Below are 18,132 nucleotides of genomic sequence, written 5' to 3'. Positions count from 1 at the left end.
CCTCACGTCTACCATCACCCTGCACCAAATTCGACCCCCTCCCCCTTCTCTACCGAAACTGCTTCAGTCGTTTTTCTGGGTGAGTGGGAATTTCAAAATAACTACATTGTTCCCACCGCAACGTCGCGGTCGTCGTCTGGAGTGACAATATTTTCGATTGGTGATAACAGGCTGGAAAGCCTGTCTTAGTTCTTTAAATCAAACCTCACACAATGCGCAGGCTTGTCTTCAGTCTCCCGGCTGGCGTAGTTCTGGAACCGCATGCCTGAAAAGACCCAGGGGAGGGTGTCTGGGAGGGCGATGAGGAAGTGTAGTAGGGTACCCTTGGGTACTGCTACAGTATGAAAGTACCTAATAGAGTGGAGCTGCGAAATTGAGGAAATTTCTGCAGTATTGGTGCCTTCTTGTTCCTGGCCTCGACGGCCTCTGGAACGGCCCAGAGCTCCCCAAGTGTACAAGTATATCTACAATTCCATTCCGAAAATTTTGGTCGTACTGTACTACAGTACGCAGTACCAAGGGTACTGTACAATATATCATTTTATGGCAACGCACCTCCTCGCTGTCAACAATGCGGCCCTTCCCCTCCACCTCAGCCTCGCTCGTCTTTGTCGCCCAACTATTATCGCAGCGTGCAACATCTCTTCCTTCCGTCCACTTTGTACGTAGGTGGTAACAGTTCCACTCATTTTGCGCTCTACCATTTTCAACGTTTACGCTAGCTCTTGTCCTACTTCGTAAGGCCTTCGTGCCGCACGCCGTCCGTTGGAAACCCGCCAAGAGCATGGAGCACACATTAGTCGACAAGAGCATTGCTCTTCGAGACGACGATCATGTGGAGATCACAGTTCTTGACCCCGATCAACGTGATGAAATGCAAAGAGACCGTGAGCGACTACTTCGATCTCACCGAGAGTTTTCGGCCCAAGTTCCTTCGCAGCACGGGCTGAAGAGACCTTTCCCGTTTGAGAGGTAAGCCACCACCTTTGCGACTTCCTTGCATATCTCGCTTTTTCGGTTCTGACATAAACGACCTCTATCTCGCCACTACATTACTCGCATCTACGGGGTTTTTGCGTACAGTTCATCAGTTCAGAAGAATGTTGGAGCCAAGCGCTTGCGCAAAGACGCCGGCACTCGAGGTCGTCCGGAAACGCAGGGGACCGTACCAAAAAGTCCCCTAGATGTCCTGACAGACGATTTATTAATGGAAATATTTTCACACCTTCCCCAGCTTCCTTCCATCCTTACTATTCGCCAAGTCTGTCAAAGGTGGAAGACGCTTTCTTGTAACCCGCGCTTATGGAGAGCTCTGTCGTTCGAAGGTCACGAACATGTCACATCAAGTAATGTAAAGGCCCTCTGTAGAAGCATGTCTACATTTCCAATGCTGAAAACGCTTTCCTTAGCCAAGGTCCATGGCGTTGGTGATGAGGAAGTAAGAAATATCCCTCGAACATGTGCTGCCTCTCTGCAAGACGTGGACTTATCTTGGTGCAGTGGAGCGACTGACAAAAGTGTTGTTGAGTTCTCGAGATGCCCAGGTCTGCGTGAGCTACGGTTGTCACACTGCCGAAGGGTTACGAGGCGGAGTGTTCGCATTTTGGCAGTGAGATGTCCGCGATTACAGGTTCTAGATATGAACTGCATTAGTGGAGTGCGAGATTCGTTGCTCAAGGTGATTGGCCAAAACTGCCCCTTTCTCCGCGTGTTGAACATTGCCAATGCGCGGAATGTAACGGATGAGGGCGTTACGCACATGACAAGAGGTTGCGTGAGGCTGGAAGTGCTCGATCTGTCGTGGTGCCTGAGAATTTCAGACTATTCAGTTTTGAGGATCGCTGAAAATTTACCACATCTTCGTGAGTTGGGTTTGTCCGAAACGAGGGTGACGGACATTGGTATGTCAGAACTGACGAGGTGCTGCACACGGCTACAGATCTTGCACCTTGCAAGGTGTGTCTACATAACAGACACTGGAGTCGATAGCATCATTTCTCATTGTCAAAAGCGATTGATCTCTCTAAATCTAGCGACTTGTGAACTCGTTTCCGACCAGTTCGTTGAACGCTTGATCAGAGAATGCCCCAAGCTCAAGAGTCTAGACGTGTCAAAGCTGCCATGTCGCGAGATATCTGGTATGCTCGACCAGATTACCAACGCTCGAGATATCGAAGTCTATTTTTGATTTGAGTTACGCAAGAGAGACGCCGGTAATCGACGTCAGGAGAACCGTTACGGTCTATAATCAGGTACATTGCAAGCTTTGATCTTCGCGTACCTCACTTGTAGAAGCTCTTGTTGTCGCTTATAGCTCAAACTGTGCATCTGCAGATGTCACTGTGTGTGAAACAGCAACTGGGGAAAGGCCAGTTTTTGCCGTTCGACAGCTTACCTTCATTTGTAACACCACTTGTTCTCGTTATATATCTGATCGGGATTGGTCACACAACGAGCACGCATGCCACTAGCGTTGGGCATCCCATTGCACGCAACTACTGCAAATCAAAACAGATGGATGGTCATATGTGGCTTCCCTACTTGTTCAAATATACTTTCGATGTGCCTCCCGCTTACTCTAAAGATAGAAAGTGAGGCATGAGCCTTGTGTTTTTGAGCTAGGGGACAGATCCATGTGGTGTTCCACAAGAGGCAAAGGTATGGCACGCGCTAGCGGTCGCAATTTACGAACGATTGGCTGAGACGATGCAGTGATGCAAGAGGCTGTTAGGACGATGTAAGGCCATGAACCCAACCGCGTGGCGTGACGTCCGGCAGGCGATTTAATTAGAGGTGAGCTACCGGGGCCCGGACGGTCTTGCGCAAACGACCGTTGAAAGGATACAACACTGAGCGCGAGGTCAGAAGTCGGACCAAATTGTCCTAGTCAATGAAGCTAGCGAAGACGCAGTTACCGTTGTTTACGTCCACGAAAGGGTTCATGAACCAATAGCTACCTTGTGTCGACACCACTTCATCTTTATATTGCGAGTGTAAGGATACCGGTTTGAGCGTTTAATGTTACTCTACGTTCTTCGCTGCCGCCCGAAGTCTTCGCTTGAAGTTGAAGCCAAGGAATCTTCCTTTCGGCTTGGACGATCCAGATGCAAAATCTGTAAGTTCTTCGTGCATCTGCGAATCTTGGGCCGGAGCAGAGATGGGCCCCTGCGTTGACGACAAGCAGTCCAGTGTCCACTGTACTGCACTGCGAACCTTGACATCATTCCCATGGAGGTCCAGAGTGGCTTTCAGAGCCTCCACTGCGTGAGAGCGCTCAGCATAAGTTTTGCCTTCTGGTTCACCTTTGAGCAACTCTGCCAACGCATCAGTTGCGCATCTGGCGACGCGAGCATTGTCACGTCTTTGGTTGAGGATGCTGATGGTGGTCTCAATCGCCCCGACTTGCCGAAGCCGCTTTCGGGAAAGTGAACCAAAGGAAGCTAGAAAAAGGCATGCCTGACAAGCGTACCAACTGACCTTGGCACCAGGTTCACCAGGCCAGTAGTTAGAGTTTTGCATTAGAGTCGTAACCCTCTCGGCTATGCATGATTGGAGCATTGCTTCTTCGCATTCGACATTGCGCCATTGAGCTATCGCACGAATAAACTGGCAGCAGAGAACGAGAAATTCAGGATCGTCGTTCCTCAACATAATTTCTGCCAGGGCCTTCAAACCAGAGCTCATGACTATGTTTCGACGCCCACCGGTGTAAAACGAGAACGCGCGGAGGGCAGACAGTATATCACCCTCTAAACTGTGGTCAGTAAACACTGCCGCTGACCTGGAAACAGCATCAAGGGCTGAGACTTGCACCAAGAACTCCGAAGCGCGCTCATTGCCTTGGGCAATCTGCCTAACAGCGTTGAGCGAGGCTCGAGCGAGCTCGATATTCTTAAATGATACATTGTTCTTAGTCATGGCCCTGTAAACCGCTGCCGGTCCCCCTAGCGTAGCAACAGCCGATCGGGAAAGCTCGCTCGCCCCTGCGATAGCTGCCAAACACTTGCATCCAGATGTTTGAACAGGAACATCAATCTTGTGCCTGTTCATCAATTCGACAACTTCAGACGGTACACCTGTTGCTCTAATGCGGTGTCCCACTTTGTCATTGTAGTGTTCCGATAAGATGGTCATGGAATCACAGAAAATTACACACAGTTCCGTATCGAATTCACCGAAACGCACGGCTCCTGACAGAAGTACCTCAATACCCCCTTCTTCACAAATATCAAAGTACGTAAGCTCATCCTTGCAATGTCCTAAGATGTGTGCCATGCCTACCCTGGTTACTAGCGGCGAACAATTATGTTCTCTCATTGTCTGCAATATAGAAGAGATATCCCCGACAGTGTGTGCCCTCACTATGGAGTGCATAGCATTTTGTTCAAAGTCCGAACCCTGACTGTCCCTCGCCTCTGAATCTGAAGCATTTTTCTGTTGCCCTGGCAGCGTCTCTTCTGATGAGTCAGTCGTTCTCTTACGCTTCATGATTACTTCGGAATCTTTCTCGAAAACTGTGTCCACGCGATCCGGCCAGTCGAGGTTCAACGGCATCATCGGTTCATCGCTCATGTACATATTTCCGTTTGTCTCATCGGCTCTCTCATGAATCGATTTTGCACTTGCTTCCTTTTGGGAAACTGTTTGCGAGGTATTGCCTTCCCCTTCGCCCACTCGCTGTAATCCCTCACTACGTTGGAACGCGACGCCAACGAGGTCTTGCAGTAAATTGCAAAGAACGTCGACCGTCGGTCTGTCATCCATCGAATGCGACCAACATTTCTCCACAAGTTCCTTGAGCGCCTCGGGAATGTGTCCGTAAAAATCTTTCTCTCCATCTTTCGGCCATTCAGGACGAGCACCTCGGGCCAGCCTCAAACCAACCTCAATTAGCGGAATTTTCTTCCACGGTTTTCTCAGAGTTAACATTTCATACATCACCATACCGAACGAAAATACGTCTGTAGCAAAAGTTTCCTTGCCGGTGCTGAGAGCACTTTCAGGTGCCATATAATTAACAGTTCCCATCGACTGTCCAGTAGATGTGATGGTTGTCTCAGTGAGAATAGTCTGGATTCCACTGGATGCAAGTCCAATGTCTGAAATGCGAGCTTGGGCCGAAGGCGGAAAACGTCCGGCGGCATTGAGCTTTGCGGACAGCAATATGTTCTCAGGCTTCACTTCACCCCATGTGTAACCAGCAGCGTGGACAGCCCGTAGTCCGCCGGCAACTTGTAAAGATATGCGTATGAAGCTTCCTAGATCAAGAGGAGTGTGTAACTTGCGCAACTGACGTAAAGCTGCCCCCATGGACCCCCCCTGCATGAGCTCGGTCACAATTAAAACGGAATCATGTGCAGAAACTATTACTCCCAGAGTTTTCACAATACCCGGATGCACGAGCTTCTCTTGATTTTGGATTTGCCTGGCAAAGTCTTGGAGCGCATCCGACCTCTTTGCTTTCACAAAGGGGTCATTGGCCATGTGCGGGGAGAGGGAGTCCAACGAGACTCGCTTGACTGCTGCTAGTTCTCCGTAATATCTGCCAACGTGCACTGACCCGTACGTTCCCACTCCCAGATGGTTAACATTGTCGTCAAAGTCCACTTCTAGATGAGCGCCGTTGAGGATAGCTGCCCCCTCCTCGACATGCACCGGCGGCAAGGGTAGAGAAACTGGGCTTGATCTTGGAGAGAAGGTGTCGCCTGCGTCGCGGTCACGGGTGTTAAAGTGAAGTTGTGATATCTGGGAGGCAGCGGAAATGACCTCCTCGTGAGCGTGGGGCGCCGAGTCAGGGCGTGGAACGCCGGTCATTGCGGTGGGCGGTGCTGAAGAAACAACGGAATGGGATACGTCGAGAAACAGCGAAGCCAGCTCTCGGAGGTGATATTTTGAAACGCAACGAGAGAGGAGAAGAGGCGAGGGGTGTGCGGTGTGTGGAAAGATGATTTAGGTGAGCAGTGCCGCAGCAGGCGTGCATATCGTGAACTGAGGTTTCTGTTGGTGCCATACATTGAAGCACTGAAACGCTACCCACAACGCGGCGGGCACAAGGCAAGTCCTTCGGGTACTGGATGTGGTCCTACACTCACGTGTACCCAGGCGCATGTACAACCACACCCCAGCAGTGCTGGCCCAGTAGCTTTACCCCTATGGGAGTGCCACCAGGCTGTGCACCGGTGGTGCCAGCGCGGCAACGAGGTTACTGCATTGCGGAGCTTCGCAGGGGGAGCTCGCAAATGCTATCGAACAGTGCGAACAATGGCATGACCCGTCCACTCCAATACGTGTACAGCAAAGGGATGCTTACAGTATAGTCCTTGCGTCAGGGATCTTGTCTTTGTCACAGTCTTTTCGTCTTTTGGTCTGCAGTGCAGACCAAAAGACGAGGGTACTGTAATGTTTCATACAGTGCAGACTCTGCACTGTATGAAACATTACAGTACCCTTGGTACAGTACATATTGTACATGCACTGGGCTCGCCGTGCTTCACCCATTGGCACAGGGTGACATTACACCGAGTCCGTTCTAGGGCATTGCTGTTGCAAATCCAGATCTCATCAGATCGCGCTTCAAAGCGGATCCCCCTTTCACTCAATACGTAACCGGGATACGCCATATGGAATATCTCTTGCTCCCGTAACTCGTGTGTCCTCCTTACTCCACTGCGCGCACACACACACACACACATGCACATGAAGAAGACAACAGCTTCATCATTCCCCTCCCCTCCGTCGCCGCTAGCTCTGGCGGCGGCATCGGCCCGGCCACGCGCGCTCGGCGCCAGCAACTCGAGCGCGGGCTGCGTCTATAATTCGCGCGCGAGAATGGCCTCGCCTCCTTGCGCTGCTTAAGCCGCTCACATCACCTCCTCCGCCCAACCTCCCCCTCTTTCCTATGGTCCAGCGTTGCATCTGCTACCCTCGCCCGTATGCCTTCTCACGGCTCGGCCCTATCATGTACTTGTCATGTACCACCCAATTGTGAGTCTTTGACGCCCGTCCTGTAATACTGTATAGCGTCGTCCCCCGTTGAAAGTTAGATAAATAACCAAATCTCTAAATTACTCTACTGTGTGCGGCTGACCGCCGGCCTTAAATATTATTTGCTTGTATTTTGCAGTCTGTCCTGTCCGGTCTGTCAAGACCTTCCCGCGCTGTAATCGTCCATGCCTGCTTCAGTGCAAGCATGCAAATCTATCCGGAATCTAGCACAACGTACCGTGCTCACACAACTTCTACTCTCCAAGGATACCAAGGATGCTTTTTGGTGTTCCCTTCAGACGCGAACTCATGTGTCGCTGGTCTGATACGGTTACCACTGCGGTGCACAAGGGCTCGAACTCAACCCCACTTCAAGCACTCGCGAGAAGCCCTGGGACAACCATCTGCTTCGAAATTCACATGTTCACTATATTTCCATGGAGGCAGTCTTGATTTCAAAAAAGCGCAACGGCGACGTGAAGCATAGCCAAATAAACTGTAGAAAATGGAATCTTGTACCACTACTTTCTCCTTGAGAAACTGCTCCTCACCGAATCTCCGGCCAAGAGGGCGCAGTAGACGACTATCTTTGTAATAATGCTACGGGCTGGTCACGACGTTTGCAGAGGCACTACGGTACAATATGTACTTTCCGTTGCGTTCAGTAATTTCCGGATCAGTATTTAGCACTCTCGAACAAAATATGAGCGCTTTTATCAAGAGTATGAGCACAGCCGCTGCGGCTATCCGGGATAGTATCGGATACTGTAGCCGAAGACTCCATCTTCTGAAATATTTTTCATTCCTCCGCGTTACATGTGTGCACGTAATATACGTGTACACTGCAGCTCCTGCTCTATGCGGGGACTTTCTCCGGGATGGCACCCGTTTATCATCTTAATTGAAAGGCGTCGTCGCTCTTCGCATAAGCTTCTAATCTTGCAACCCGAATAGTTGCGAGCGCCATGCCAAACTTGCCGACTTTGTCATGAGTGGTAGGGTTTTATCTGCCGCCTCGAGGTCAGCAAAATCTTCAAAGTCAACGAATCGCTTCGTGCGCTTTGGGTACAGAAAGCAGAAGCAGGAGCAAATCACGCTGCCTCAAGCCGCAGAGCAACATGGCCGTGCTCTCCCGCAAAAGTCATCCATTCGTGCCAGAAGCGATGTTCGAAAGCACAGGGAGTTTGATTGGGATCCAAGTTTGAAAGATGTCAGAACTGTTGACTATTCTAGCTGGCCAGAAGTTGGAAACTGTCCCGCTCAATTAGTTCCAGTTTTGTCAGGTCAGGATCCTAGCATTATCCCCATTCTCAAACATGGAGTAGAAGCGGTTCTTCGGGGGGACGGCGTGTATCCACTGGAAGCACCGTGGATCAAGGCTCGGGGTGTCCATAATAACGGGAGGAGGTTGCGCAGGAGAGCGAGCCATTCAGAGAACGATCAGTATCAACTGTATTACGGGGACTCACTGAGAACAATCGTTCACCCTGATCACATTGCATGGGAGAACATACCTGAATATATTCCGGCGGGGAGTGACACAAGGCTTCAGCAAATCGCGGAGTCTACCGCTAATGTGCATTTTTACTCAAGCACGAGTTCAATAACACCAGCGATCAGCGCTCTATATCATCTCATTTCTAACTTTCGGGATACTGATCTCCAAGGCAGGCTATCCTCGCATATTTCCGATTTGCCAACCTACTTTTCAAAGATGCATCGGAGACCAGTCGCATTCACAGTGAAGCGAAATAGTTTGAAAAGGCGTATCTATTCCGTGAACGCGCACTCAGGGCCTGCGACCGGGCCTAGTATTTTGCGCGATCTTGGACACTCGATGGAAAGAATGCTGACCACTTCCCCGAATGAATTCTCTACAAAATACGTTCGTTCACCGAACGAAAACAGTAGTGTTCATCACGATAATATGAATGAAAGCAAAGGTTTGGCGAGCCCGGATGAGCAATTTTACAACTATTCTAAGATCTCGAAGTTTTTATTACGAGCGCAAATTGACTGCCGAAATGAGAACACTGGCGAAGTTTTCGATGTGAAAACAAGAGCAGTTGCCCCGATTCGATACGATCTACAAAACTACGAAGCGTTTTCCACGCATCGCCTCCGCTTCTTGAGAGGTAAGAGAGATTCTTACGAACGGGAGTTTTACGATATGGTGCGCACAGTGTTCCTCAAATATGCATTGCAACTACGCATAGGCAGAATGTCTGGAGCTCTTGTCGCTTACCACAACACGTCTGAAATTTTAGGACTCGAGTACCTTCCTTTGAAGGAAATTAATTCATATGTTTTTGGAAGCGAGAAGTGGGGGGACATCGCCTTCGGGACAACGATGCATCTGTTGCAAGACGTATTAGAGAAAATCACAGCAGAAGTCTGTCAGGGCGATCCAAATGAAAACCTGAAGGTCGTGATGTCGACAGAATGGTCTCGTCTTCACATGTACATCTTCGTTCAACGAGTAGTGGATGGAGAACAAGACCCGTTTGGACCCTCCGTCTTTTTGGAAATGGGTGAGAACGACACATCCCCGGCTGAAAATGTAACTTCCAAGCAAAAGAATCTGAGCGGTATCGGACAATGGCATATGGACTCCTTCTTACATGCAAACTGGCGTGGTCTATCCATGTTAGGGTCCCATCCTAGCATCAGCAAGCTAGGCGGTCATATGCTGGAGCCAGTCAAAGAAGACGCAGCGCTCCGTTTAGCGAAGAGGCCGCGATCGGAGACATATGACTACTCGAACTATGATCTCACCTCTCTGACCAGAGATCGGTTCCGCGTCTGGGAGCTGAGAGTAGCCCCTCTCGTAAATGACAAGATGGCTCCCAGGAATCTTATCTGCCTTGGCGAGGAAGATAGATTTCGACTGAAGTATAACTTGAAGGAGGTTAGCGACGTAAAAACCGAGCACGTAGCCAAATTCATCACGAGCTTGGGTAGGATATATACCTACTAAGTAAATCTGATCTGATGAGCACATCTGCTTCATTTCCGGAAAAGGCAATGCCAGAGAGGCGTAAGAGGCATGACATATCACGATCTTGTTCAAAAGGATGAGATCCTTGACTTTCTTGGATATCAACGATCGCTTCCTTCGACAAACAGAACCACGTTCTGGTAGGAAATAATTGCTTGAGATGCTGTTGGGTCATAAGTGGTGCCTTTCAATGGTGAGATAGCGCAGCATCTCACGATCTTGAAGATGATATTAACGCTAATCTATGTACTGTATGTTCTAGAGCATAGCAGAATGTCGCGAGAAAGTGAAGGCCAACATGCAGTCTTCCTCTGTCAAGCTCAAATTTCGCACGCACTGACACGACGGTGTAGTTTTCCTACTAACTGCTTCGTGTGACTCCGACATCAGCCTTTTGAATGAAGTCTCCCCTTGAGGTCTTCTACTACAAGCAGTCCAGACCAACTGGATAAGCTGAGTGTGAACGGCCTCGTTGATCTGCTGGGATGGCAAGTATCTCAAATTTCTGAAATGAGCTGAATCTGTGTTCTTGGTTCTGATGGAGTGCGTGCAACAATTCGCCGGCTATCACTTTAGGATAACTTCGCCATGAGCTTCAGGCTCATTCCATAGGACAGCGCAAATGTGGCGAAACGAGACCACCACCAAATAGTACCATACAGAAAGGTTCAAATGAGGAAATGGCCTTACATTATTACGCAGGCACCGGTTTGACACGCACAACGCGCTCCAAGCAGGCTTGAAGCTCGCTGCGATCGACACTGTCGTCGAACAGCACGTTCCGGTACTCATGTCGGTCTTCTGCACGCAAAATCCATCTCCAAATCGCATCTACAGTCCGTCTCAGAACGTCAGCGCGGTTGCCGTTGACACTTGTTCCCGACGCTAGATGCGTTAAACAAAAATCGAGAGACTTGTTTCTTGTCCCGCCGTCCTCATCAGATAATACAGCAAGTACTAATCGTGAGTCCACTCCGCAGTTGCGCTTTTCGGCTATCTGCCTCTCAATCCATTGCATCGCCTGTTCTGCTCGCCCGCTTCGCGACCAGCGATGGAGCACCGCAGCCTGATCTTTAGCATCAGTACTCTCCAAAACCTCCATATCTACCTCCCTGTTGTCCGTGTGCGCCAGTGCCACGCGACGTAACTTCCCCAATTGTTCTGCGTCCGCGACATCCCCAATAAGTCGTTCTCTCAACTGCGGCCGAAATTCCAACATCACCCAGAGCTTTTGTCTCGTTTTCCGACCCGGCGGCCCAAGCCACCCTCGTCGCATTTCCCTCCATGCTCGCAATGCCCCTTCTGTGTGCTCAGTGCGAACACAGTATTCAAGAATTGCGTCAATGGCTCCGTGGGGGACGCCGATACGCCGGTCAAAGAACCAATCGACAATCTCAAAGGCATTAGCAATGTTTCCGTCAATCTCCTCTTGTTTGACCGCAGGCACTCTTAGGTATGCTTCCACAAAAGGTCTGGCTAGAGATGGCGACAATGACACTGAGTCTCCACCCTGCACTAAATTAAGCACTGCGGAGATAGTGTCGGGACACGTTGCGCGAGCCAGCAACAAAGAAATCGTGTCTCCATTGACTCTGATCCCTCTCCCTGCCATTTCAGCCATAACAGCCCTTGCCCGAGCACCATCACCGGCCGAAAAACAAAGCCCTAAAACAGCGTGCAACATCTTGCGATTGGGCTCTATACCAGTCGCAATGGCACGATGAAACACGGCTAAACCAAGCTCTAGTTTCCCGCTCCTTTCGATAAGAGAACTATACGTCCCACGTCTTAACCTTGTTTCTAAAAGTCGTGACAGCAACTCCCCCCGAAACGCGTTGCTTACATCCCCTCGGCAGAGCATCCCTCGAACAAGTAAGTCCAGCAAAATCCCCACATCCTTGTCGGGCAATGCCTGCAAAATTTGAGCTTCTGCAAGGCAATTCATGATGGCTTTCGTCTTTTCGGAATCCGAAGCCGCTACTCGCTGCACAGAGGCGACAGTCACAGCACGCAAACACACCGCCGGGTCAACTCCGGCTGGTGGAGCGGCTGCTTCTTGAGCGACGTCTGCGAATAAATCCATGCGCCCCATCGCTGCATACGTGGCAGCTCTTGACCTTAATTGATCCACGAAAGCAGACGAAACAGTCCGGCTCGTGGCCAAATGCTGCTTGGACTTATGCTTGCCATAATCAAACGGAGGGCCTGCTGGCGCCACTGACTTCAAAAGAAGGGCGCGATGCGGTAGCACTGGGCGCATGTCCGCTTCTGGTGCATGCACTCGACCGACGTCCCGTAAGCGTGAAAAGATCTCGCGACGCTTTGCCTTGTCCTTTCTCCGATTTCCAGAGCATCCACGGCGAAGTAAGGTTGACGCGCAATTGGTGCTTAGTCTTCGCGACATTCTTTCTGGTAGCAGAGAAAGATCCGAATTGCCTACACAGCAAGCAGATGAAGCAGCGACGGGTTGTCAAAAAAGTCCGACGTTTCGGTTGTACTGCGAGAAGAGCACCGCGTGGAACCATACACAGTCGCTATGAGAATAAATAAATCATTCGCCAAAGAGGTCGGTAGTATGTTGACGTGGTTCTCTCAGGTTAGCGGCCCTCAAGCTTGTTCAGCAACCCTCAACCGTGAATAAACGGATATCCGTGACCCAGCTCAGAAGTCTCCGTAGGTTGAAAAGAGCCTTAGAACTAAAAACGTGCCCGCAAAGGACGATGTGCCGGCGCACACAGCCCAACAAAGCCTGTAGAAAACTTTGCTGCAATGGACCAGCACCATAATAATTTGATAGATTTTTAACCCTATCCTAAATTATTGAGTTTCGTATCCCCGTAACCGCTGTATTTCGCTCTATTCAATGCCATTTGTTGCATACACAATAAACTACATGCCCAGGCTACAGAATGAAGCTCAAACATGGCCTGTATAGACCTGCGCAGCGTGCGATGGGATGGCCTCAAAGCCACAGTGATACGACAACGGCAGCGGCCGTACTGGACCAAATTGAAAAGCTCAGAAGGTGATGGATGTGCACTTTGATGGCAGCATATGTATGTCACAGCGCTGCGCGACGATATCTTGTGGGCCATTGTTGGACTGTGCAGTGCCATGTTTACTCTTCGCATTAACTCTTTTAGCTTCGCATGTTCAATCTATTGTTACTTTCTACTTCTAAGCCTCCTTGAACCGCCCTTGAAAGTATGTCAGAACACACCCGTGGGAGGCTTCGTACTTCCGGTAGAATTTTGACAGACTCAGTCGTTCAAGCCAGAATAAGTGTGTATTCATCCATCTCTCTCTCTTTCTTTCTTGCGCGTTCGTTGTCGAAAAGCTTTCCTCTGTCCCCATCCACCTGACGAGAGCGATGACAAACTCTGCGAAATACTTCCCATTTCGCATCCTTTTGATCAGTTGACCTTCGACAGAAAGTTTAACTTCTTCGCCGTAGTAGCTCTCCACAAAACGCGGGAGTAGTCTTTCTACTCCTGCAAAGTAACCCATCGCTCGATCTCCGAATGAGTCCACGTTCTTGCAGAAAAGGGATAAGGCACGCCCTGGTGGAAGATTCTCGAATTCTTCAATGTAGCTAGTCACCTCTTCCATTTTTAACCGAAGCCATTCCCTCGTCTCTCGTAATGGCCCCAATCTTTTCAATAGGACATCTCCTCTTCCATCCAATAGGCATATTTTATGCACAATAGGATCCAAGAGCGTGTTTTCATAGTTTTCATACTCGGACCACAATGTTACGAAGAACCTCCACCATTTTCTTAAATTGTAGATGTCGCTCAAGATTAGCGAAAGGTATGAGGAACGGACAATGTTCAGCATTTCGAATACATCAAATAGCTCCCTTCTAAAGGTGTTGTGCATCAAAACCCACAGGTCACTTGCATGTGCACCTTGACCTCCGTATCCAACCAAGCATAAAACAGGGGTTCTCAGTCGTTCGCCTTCATGGTCTATTAAAAACTCTTGGAACTCTCGTGCGTCAGCGCCATCTCTTGAACAGAATAATCGTCTGTTCAGTACCTCTCTTTCCTCGTCTTCAATTGCGTTCAAGGATTCTGGGAGGCCCCGAGATGAAAACTTCTTTTCCAGAATTATGGATGTAGAAGTAGAAATATCAGGGAAAATCGACTCTGGGTCAGAGCCTGATCTCTTCCATTCGCCGGTAGAGTACGACCAGAAATTAGGGGTGGACTGACGTTCTCTTCTCGAATTTATAGAGCTGGTAGCGGTAGACACAGAAAAGGAAGCGTTAAAGCTCTCACCCTTCTTTTTGTTGTATGTATCCTTATTTCCTCCCTCGGAACCCAAGCAAGGAGTCGCAATACTTTTAGCGTCACAAGACGTACGTGGAGTCACCTGAATGACGCTGAGGCACTCATAACCCTCGCCTGGCTCAATGCAAGTGCAAGGATATGAAAGGTTCTTATCCGAGTCTAGCACGCACGAACGACTGTCGCGGGACATTGTCAGACAACTATTGCAGCGGCGGGACGAAGCGCTGCACACCAATTGGGGTTCTTTCACGGCATGTCCTTGTGAGTGTTGGCCATGGCCTTGCAAGGACAAGGACATAATCACGGCCCAACGAAAGTTAGGTAAGCTATTTGCATGCGGCAAGATAGTCTTCTTCGGAGTGGACACGAACAGCGTACACACTGTATAGCTGCCAGCTTTTGCATTCAAGGGGTACAACGCAGCCAAACTGGGCCAGAAGTACACGTGGCAAATTATGAGCTTGTCCAACTGATCATGTGATGTGGGAGTCTTCGTGATGATGCAATTCCAGTATTATAAGTCATCCGAACACGAAGTTTTTTGCTTTTAATAGCCCTTTTTAACTAACCCTGTGCTCCCGTTTGTGACGATTACAGGGGTCTCAAAAAGTGAGACGATTTGTGAGATTTTTTGTGAGTTGTGCTACCGAGCCCGCCGCCGTCTACAACATCACAAACCGTTTGTGAACATTTGTTGACGTTTAGCACTTTTTCAGATGGTTTTGAGACGATCTCATTGCCTCATCTCAAACGTCTCATAAAATGTAGCACTTTTTGAGATCATTGCGTGACGTCTCACAGGTGCATCTCAAACATCACACTTACTATAGCACTTTTTGAGATGAATTTGTGTGAACATTCACAAAGTTCGCAAACGTCAACCCTAAACTGCACAGTTCACAAAACTAGTGTGCCGTTTGAGACGGTTGTGTGTGAGCGCACCACCACGATCAGACGCCTCACACAGTCAAGTGCCTTTCGTCTCACAAAGTGCTCTTCGTGAACAAACTCAACCAAAATTTCCCCCAATCTCACTGTGTCTCGCGGGATTCTGCCCTTTGTGATATCTGCCTGTTCCATCCCACCAATCACCGAATACCCGCACTGTCCACATTTTCTGAAACTTCTGGCCATCTCTCGCTATGGGCGACAGAGCACGGTCCCCGGTGGAAAAAATATCCAACCATCGCATGTCTGCAGACGACAGTCTTAATGCAACGGCTCTTCCCGGGTCTCAGCAGGCCTGTTCGCTACAAGCCTCGCCAGAGAGGCTAAAATATTACCAGAGAGGATTCAACCCATCCGTAGGGATCTGTATCCCGAACTACAGCCTTCGGAGCTATACGAGGACATTTCACCGCCTCTGAAACAGGCAGAGCTGCGTCACACTTCACTTCCAGCAGACCTCCCTGCAGTCCTCGCCGGTTTTTTGACGACGCAGAGTTTTCACCAGCCCCCTGTACCGACACTGCACAGTCCGGACAACACGTATCCCCGCATAACCCCTCCCTGACTTTGCAGCGTTCATACGGGCACCAGGTAGTTAATGGTGGGGCCATGCTCGAGCTTACAGACTCACTGGACGCCAGTGACGTTCCATATTCACAAGAAAGTCCTGTGTCTAGCAGCTTCAACTCCTCCGCAGAGGAAGTGCCTCTCTCTGACGTTGAACTCGAGACGGAAATTAACGAAGCCGAAGTACGTGCATTGCAGCCAACCACCTATCTGGCAGACGTAATAAAGCAAACAGACTCTGATGCCACTCTATGTGAGGACCTCTTCAGTAGGATATATTACGATTTTGATGAGGAGAAATACTCCAGAGAGCATTGGGCGGATTTCGACGCTGAGGCCATGAATTTATGCGTCCCGGTCTCAGCAGACGAATTGGAGGAGCGTGCTCAAGCGCAAAGAAGTGGCGGTCTCGATGGCTGGCACTATGATAGCCCTTTCGACGAAGTATTCTGGAAAATCGACAACGTGAATCGGAGTCTGGAGGGTCGATTTGTAGAAGAATCCAACACTGCACTCGACCGGGTTATTGCAGACATTTCCAGTAGAAAGGATGACCGGGATGGTAGAGATGACTCCGTTACTTTATTAACGCCATTGTCCTGTATGCAGACGTTTGTTACTGAGTGTCTGCTGGAAAAACTTCGGTATGTAGCAAACCGAGTCTTGCACGAGAGAAAAAAAGAGCCAACAACAAAGAAAGAGATACTTGGCCTGCTTATTCTACATATTATTTGTGCTTCGTACAACGAGTCGCCGACTACGGTTTGTGACCCCCTCGAAAGCGGCCACTTCTTCCAAATGGGCCTGTCTGCAGACCGCCACTATGATGTCTGGGGGGCTCTCAGTGGTTCGAAGGAGCCCCGTGCCACACACGACTACAGTTGGACGGGATGGTTCCCTACAGCGAACAGGGCAACGACTCTCATAACTGAGATAGAAGCCGAGGTTGCAGCCGTCAACCGTGACTTACTTTATGTACAAAACACAACTGTCTTCTCGTTAGATGACGATCATTTGCGTATGGCATCGCGGGCTGTTGTTGAACTTACCTACTTGCGACAACACAATAACCCTAAGAACGGTTTGGGGCCTGTAGGTAACGCACTATGCTCCGCTCTGAACCCTTTCTTTATAGCCTGTCATTTTACGCGCACGGGTGAGAAACTGTTGCATACTTGGGAGAGGCTTATCCAGATGGTTCAGGGGGCATCTACGACCGGAGCTTTACGCCCTATGCCGAACGCAATCTTCGCAGCCGATCGCGGCTACAATTCTAAAGAAACAATCTCGTTTCTGTCCGACAAACTAGGTGCAAGCCTACTGGGTACCCATAAGAGGGATTTATGGTACCCGTTTGTATTTGGCGAAGGCCCAATTTCAAGAAGGCACCGAGGGATGGACGTGTCTGAGAGGGGCTGCCGTGCTGTGTACACGGCCCGACTGAAGGGCGGGGGGCTTGCAGTTCCCAGGTTCGACGTGCCGAGGCCTGTGGTTATCGAGAGAGCTGCTCTGGGAGAATTGCTGCCTTGGTTCACAATAATGCATCCCTGTTCCCTTCCAGACGCTTCACTGTTGTGCTGCGTGACTCTTTTCGAACGAAGAGTTCTGTACAGAAGCTACAAGAGTCATTAGTAGCCTTTGACGAATACCACAAATGCGGGGATCAGCCGACAAGGTCCGAATCGGTCCGATCGGACACAGTTAATCATGGCAAAAACAAGGTTGAACAGCTTCTTAGCAGGTGCACCATGCTGACATATTATCAGTCGGAGGACCCGGTTTGGTTCCTCCTTCGTGCATTCCGCTTCACATCATGCACTGCCCATGGCTTTAAAGCCGCTTTGACTAGCGACTACGAGGCTTTATTGGGGGGGCTATCATGGCTGTTGCGGGAGAAAGTGCTAACCATTGGGGCACAGTCTTTGTCTGAAGACCATGTCATTGTTCGGGAATACCTCAGGCCAAAATGGGAGCAGGTTCTCAGAACCCTAGGAATGGCGTTAGTGTAGCATAAACACCCCCAGCGATAGGGGTGTATGCACAGTTCGACCGAGACCCCGTCCGATCGGGAAGACGGGGGTGAAGCAGGACACCAGCTAACGGCACCGGGCAGCGGGCCTGGGTAGCGTGGTAGAGCGGGAACGGGGAGGACGCCGGTACGTGCGAGCGGTTCGACGCCTCGACGCCTCGGCGCGGTACTGGGTAACGATCCAGTACCGACGGGCGGAGGCGGAGCCGACTCGTGGGCGTACCGCGCGCGTCCTCAACCCGCGCTCGGTGCCGCTCTAAGGTAGTTATCGAGCGCTACCTTACAATAAGCGGGAAGTCGGACCTTGACGGTCG

General features: G+C 50.0%; 6 protein-coding genes; 2 read left to right on the top strand and 4 right to left on the bottom strand.

Annotated features, from left to right (window-relative positions):
* Window positions 1–784: 784 nt before the first annotated feature.
* On the top strand, window positions 785–2,670 carry CHC_T00009575001 (F-box and leucine rich repeat containing protein). XM_005719194.1 is given in 3 exon segments: window positions 785–972; window positions 1,084–2,188; window positions 2,189–2,670. 2 exon segments carry the CDS (start codon window positions 785–787, stop codon window positions 2,186–2,188), a joined length of 1,293 nt encoding a protein of 430 aa, XP_005719251.1. The 3' UTR covers window positions 2,189–2,670.
* A 57-nt stretch (window positions 2,671–2,727) lies between these two features.
* On the bottom strand, window positions 2,728–5,814 carry CHC_T00009013001 (Serine/threonine pseudokinase). XM_005719193.1 is given in 2 exon segments: window positions 2,728–3,021; window positions 3,022–5,814. The coding sequence occupies 1 exon segment, from the start codon at window positions 5,812–5,814 to the stop codon at window positions 3,022–3,024; it is 2,793 nt and encodes a 930-aa protein (XP_005719250.1). The 3' UTR covers window positions 2,728–3,021.
* Window positions 5,815–7,972: 2,158 nt separating this feature from the next.
* On the top strand, window positions 7,973–9,961 carry CHC_T00006625001 (hypothetical protein). The gene has a single exon (XM_005719192.1). It carries the CDS (start codon window positions 7,973–7,975, stop codon window positions 9,959–9,961), a length of 1,989 nt encoding a protein of 662 aa, XP_005719249.1.
* Window positions 9,962–10,676: 715 nt separating this feature from the next.
* Window positions 10,677–12,074, bottom strand: CHC_T00006624001 (hypothetical protein). The gene has a single exon (XM_005719191.1). The coding sequence runs from the start codon at window positions 12,072–12,074 to the stop codon at window positions 10,677–10,679; it is 1,398 nt and encodes a 465-aa protein (XP_005719248.1).
* Window positions 12,075–12,174: 100 nt separating this feature from the next.
* Window positions 12,175–12,507, bottom strand: CHC_T00006623001 (hypothetical protein). Its single transcript, XM_005719190.1, has one exon. It carries the CDS (start codon window positions 12,505–12,507, stop codon window positions 12,175–12,177), a length of 333 nt encoding a protein of 110 aa, XP_005719247.1.
* Window positions 12,508–13,159: 652 nt separating this feature from the next.
* CHC_T00006622001 (hypothetical protein) lies at window positions 13,160–14,572 on the bottom strand. Its single transcript, XM_005719189.1, has one exon. The coding sequence runs from the start codon at window positions 14,570–14,572 to the stop codon at window positions 13,160–13,162; it is 1,413 nt and encodes a 470-aa protein (XP_005719246.1).
* Between the last annotated feature and the right edge of the window lie 3,560 nt (window positions 14,573–18,132).

The sequence above is a fragment of the Chondrus crispus genome, genomic scaffold (assembly GCF_000350225.1).
Source record: "Chondrus crispus Stackhouse genomic scaffold, scaffold_47, whole genome shotgun sequence".
Classification (NCBI taxonomy): Eukaryota; Rhodophyta; class Florideophyceae; order Gigartinales; family Gigartinaceae; genus Chondrus; species Chondrus crispus.
Note: the sequence above shows the minus strand (reverse complement) of the source record. Positions and strands in the feature narration are given on the sequence as shown.